Genomic DNA, 4,030 nt, shown 5'->3' with positions numbered 1-4,030 from the left:
GGAGGGGGGAGGGGCCGCGGGCACCGCCGACCGGGACTCAGCAGCCCCGCCAGGCAGGTAAGGGCACGGGGCACCCCAGGGGGTTTCTGGGGTAGGGTGCAGCTGTGAGAGCTGGGGTTGCGGGAGAGGGCGGGGGCGCCCCGGATGTCCTTGGCCTGGCACCGACTCCAGCCTGGGTGTGCTTTTAGGGTGTGTATATGGGGGGGAGTGCGGGTGTGGAAGGGAGCGTGGCCCCTACGGGTGGCATCAAATTGGGTTGCGACCCAGTCCCGGGTGCCCCGTCCCAGATAGCATCCTTGCTGGGAGGGTGTGCCCCATCCCCCACGTGCTGCGCCCCCTAAGCCGTACTGGTTGGTCTCTTAGGCTCTTCAGGGCCACCACTGGGTCCCGGTCCCCGCCTCCCAACCCTGTTCGGCCACTCCCCCGCCTCGCCCACCCTGGCGTACCTGAGCCCCTCCCCTAGGTCACCCTGGTGCCCCAACCCCTCCAAGCCCAGGGTCTGGGCCAGAGCATCCTACGCCGCCTAGACCCGCCGTCCCTTACAGGCGTCTCCAGTTCCTTCCCACTCGCGCCTCGCGTGTCCATCGCACCTCCGGTCCCTTCTCCGTGGGTCGGCGCGCCCCCTCTGCTCCCGCCCCCAGTCCCAGCTCCCTCTCTAACCTGGGGCTGTCCCCTCACCAGCCTTCCTGCCTCAGCCCCAGCTCCCGCCTTCCTCAACCTCCATTCATTCTCCCGGGGCCGGCTCCTGGCCACGCCAGCCGTCCCCTGTCCCCCCGCAGCCTCGCAGGGCACCCCCTTTTTCCCCATCGCCAGCTCCCCCCGCCCCTTGCCGATCCCTCAGCCCGTCTCGGTACCAGCTGCGTGCCAGCTATTCTTAGCCGCCGAGCTTTTGATTCATGCCGCCCCGGCGGAGTGTGCCCGCTCCCTCCCTGAAGGCCGGAGGGGGAGGGGCCCGAGCTGTCCTGGGTGTTGGGGCAGTGGAGCCCGCGCTCTTGGTGCCTGACCTTTCATCCCACCTGCCACCAGTTCCTGTAGAGCAGAGGCTGCAGAGGGGATGTCAGCCAGGGTCAGCCGAGGGGGAGTGGCTGAGGTCATACTGCCAGGTGGTATGTGGTGTAGGGCGGTCAGCGGACTGAACTGGAGGCCCAGAGTCTCCTCCGGAGCCCCCGCAGGTTGGGCAACAGGGCCAACTGGGGCGTGGGGACTTCAGAGCTCGGTCCCCACGAGGGGGAGGGGTCCTCAGCCCGCGGTTAGATGCCTGCTCGCCTACAGTTCTTGGAACTCTCTTCCTTAAACATTTCGTCTTTCCTTCCCCAACCCTCCTCCCCCCAGCCCATCCCCACTCCCCCAAAGTCAGCAGTACCCTCCACTGCTTCCCATCTCCATGGCAACGGTGCAGGAGCCGGGCCTGGTGTGGGGTGGGAGGGACCAGACCAGACATTCTGCTTTCCGGTTCTAGAGTGGGGAGTGGGGGGGGGGGTGAACAGGAGAGAAGAGGACCGCATTTGGAAAGGAGCCAACCCTCAGGAGGCCACTTTGAGAGTGTTGACCCTCCCCACCTCCTGGTCCCATATCGCTGCAGTTCACTTCTTAGCCCTCTCCCCAGCCACCCCACCCAATCCAAGTTCTCCTCGGTGGAGGCAGCAGTACCAAACAGTGCCAACCCACCCACCCTGCTGTGCCAGCCCTGAAACACACCTACAGGTCACTCGCAGCAGCCCATGCCCACCCAGGCTACCACAGCTTGTCACCTGGACTGTTTCGCCTCCACCCACACATCCTCTTCATATGCCCCAGTCACCTCTCATAGGTCCCCTGGGTACAGCTCGGGGGAACTTCTCTTTTCTGTTCATCCACCCACATTTGTGTCCCTCCATCCCCTCCAGGGACAGCTCATTCCCCAGCAACCCTCCAAACGTGGTCAGCCACACTTCAGTGAAGTCACCAGCTCTCGGGCACCTCCTGCTGCCCCAGGCTCAAAACTCACACCTCCATCTCGCCTTTACTATAAAAGTCAGTCTTAGCCTCCCTGGGGTGAAGAGGCCAGGCTCTGGCCAGGAGGGCAGGATACTGGGGTGGATTGGTCCACCTGTCTGTCCTTAGCTAATTTTAGCTTCATTTTCTGTGGCTTGACAAAGTGGGCCAGTAGCTCCCGTGGTGATTCTGTGATTTCTGGGACACACTGGGTCAGAAGCAAAGTGGAGCGCAGGGGGGTGGGGGCTGCAAGCAGGGCCAAGGACAGGGAGAAGGGTGCCAGGAAGGCTGCAGAGGTGGTGTGAGCTTGTCTGTGCAGAGGCCTGAGGGTATGTCTAGTCTCTCTTGCCTCCCAGGGCGTGTGTCACTGAGTGGTACTCTGAGTGGCTCTATATTGAGGGTTGTCTTTGCCTTGCCCAGCTGCCTGTGATGCTGCTGTCCCCCGTCGCCCCGTGGCCCCACGATGACCCACAGCCCCGCGACAAGCGAGGACGAGGAACGCCACAGTGCCAGCGAGTGTCCCGAGGGGGCCTCAGAATCCGACAGCTCCCCAGACGGGCCAGGGAGAGGCCCCCAGGGGACTCGGGGCCGGGGCAGTGGAGCACCTGGTAACCTGGCCTCTACCCGAGGCCTCCAGGGACGCTCCATGTCTGTTCCTGACGACGCCCACTTCAGCATGATGGTTTTCAGGATTGGCATCCCCGACTTGCACCAGACGGTGAGTGGCTAATCACCTGTCAGCTGATAGACATATTGACCAAGTCTCTTTCCCCACCCCCAATCCCAGCTCCAACTGGACTCTACTCCTTTTCCAACCTACCCTTCACCCTCAGATTCTTGACACAACCTAGTCCTGGCCATCCTATCTCCCACCAGAAATGCCTGCGCTTCAACCCCGATGCCACCATCTGGACAGCCAAACAGCAAGTGCTCTGTGCCCTGAGTGAGAGTCTGCAGGACGTGCTGAACTATGGACTGTTCCAGCCGGCCACCTCAGGCCGGGATGCCAACTTCCTGGAAGAGGAGAGGCTCCTGAGAGAGTACCCCCAGTCCTTCGAGAAGGGGGTACCCTACCTGGAGGTGAGGCCACAGAACTCTTAACAGAAGTCATGCCCTGGAACATATCCACTATGATTCCAAGAGAACCCCAGTGGGCTCTTCAAGATTTCCTGAGCTGGGCGGTGGTGGCGCACGCCTTTAATCCCAGCACTAGGGAGGCAGAGGCAGGCGGATCTCTGTGAGTTCGAGACCAGCCTGGTCTACAAGAGCTAGTTCCAGGACAGGCTCCAAAGCCACAGAGAAACCCTGTCTCGAAAAAAAAAAAAATTTCCTGAGAACTTATAGGAGAGAGATCCTGAGTCCAAATCACCAGCTGAGTTGCCTCCTTCCTCCCCTAAGCTCCTTATACTATCAACTGGTGAGGGAATTCCAACTACAGTAGTTATTCTAGAACATTCAGTGTATGTAGGGGTTACTTACAAGGTAGGGGTGCAATAAACCTTGATGGCCTGGTACTCCTGGAAAGGTCACCCTACCTAGGGCCATTTCCATGCTAACCCTAAACTCATCCTGGGAGGAAGGGAGGAACACTGACATTATTGCCCAGCAAGGACTCTAATTACGAATCTGTGTCTCCTCATACCCAACCCCTGGTCTCAGTTCCGCTACAAGACACGAGTCTACAAACAGACCAACCTAGATGAGAAACAGCTGGCCAAATTGCACACGAAGGTGAGTGCCCTGGCATAGACCTCCTCTGGGTGTGCCCCCCAGAGCGCCTTTCCATCACCTTCTTATTCAGTATTTCCCCATCAGCTCTCCCCTCTGCCGCCCCTCAGTTACTCCAAGTCCTCCATCTAACTTTGAATTCTGTTTTGGAGACACCCTTTTATCTCCATCATAACCCCTCCCACTTCCCTTTATGGCCTCCCCTGCCCAAAGCATTGCTATCTGCCTGGTGTGTGCATTTGTAGGAGGGGTGGTGGAGGTGGTGGAAGTGGTGGAGGTGGTGATGGTGGTGATGGTGGAGGTGGTGATGGTGGTGGAGGTGGTGGTG

The 4,030-nt window shown here is 60.1% G+C and overlaps 2 protein-coding genes across 10 annotated transcripts in view; one reads left to right on the top strand and one right to left on the bottom strand.

Annotated features, from left to right (window-relative positions):
* The window catches only part of Clec11a (C-type lectin domain containing 11A), a 10,013-nt gene extending 7,641 nt beyond the window's left edge, over nucleotides 1-2,372 (bottom strand). The window contains exon 1 of one of the 4 annotated variants that reach the window (XM_026789087.1): nucleotides 1,005-2,372. Coding sequence is in view for 2 of the 4 variants with exons in the window: in XM_026789084.1 (XP_026644885.1) it covers nucleotides 544-807 (264 nt within the window). In the remaining 2 variants the exon portion in view is untranslated. Of the gene's footprint in view, nucleotides 1-543; nucleotides 937-1,004 lie in introns of those variants that run through there. The other 3 variants (XM_026789088.1, XM_026789084.1, XM_026789086.1) reach the window with 3 other exon arrangements.
* Shank1 (SH3 and multiple ankyrin repeat domains 1) overlaps nucleotides 1-4,030 on the top strand; it is a 50,692-nt gene continuing 46,662 nt past the window's right edge. For all 6 annotated transcript variants that reach the window (XM_013353657.2, XM_013353658.2, XM_013353656.2 and 3 more), the window contains exons 1-4: nucleotides 1-57; nucleotides 2,395-2,692; nucleotides 2,851-3,054; nucleotides 3,634-3,705. In XM_013353657.2, the coding sequence (XP_013209111.1) occupies nucleotides 2,438-2,692; nucleotides 2,851-3,054; nucleotides 3,634-3,705 (531 nt within the window). In that variant the 5' untranslated portion in view covers nucleotides 1-57; nucleotides 2,395-2,437. The remainder of the gene's footprint in view (nucleotides 58-2,394; nucleotides 2,693-2,850; nucleotides 3,055-3,633; nucleotides 3,706-4,030) is intronic.

Source organism: Microtus ochrogaster, unplaced genomic scaffold (assembly GCF_000317375.1).
Source record: "Microtus ochrogaster isolate Prairie Vole_2 unplaced genomic scaffold, MicOch1.0 UNK14, whole genome shotgun sequence".
In the NCBI taxonomy this organism is placed as follows: Eukaryota; Metazoa; Chordata; class Mammalia; order Rodentia; family Cricetidae; genus Microtus; species Microtus ochrogaster.
This window is presented reverse-complemented; position numbering and strand designations above follow the sequence as displayed.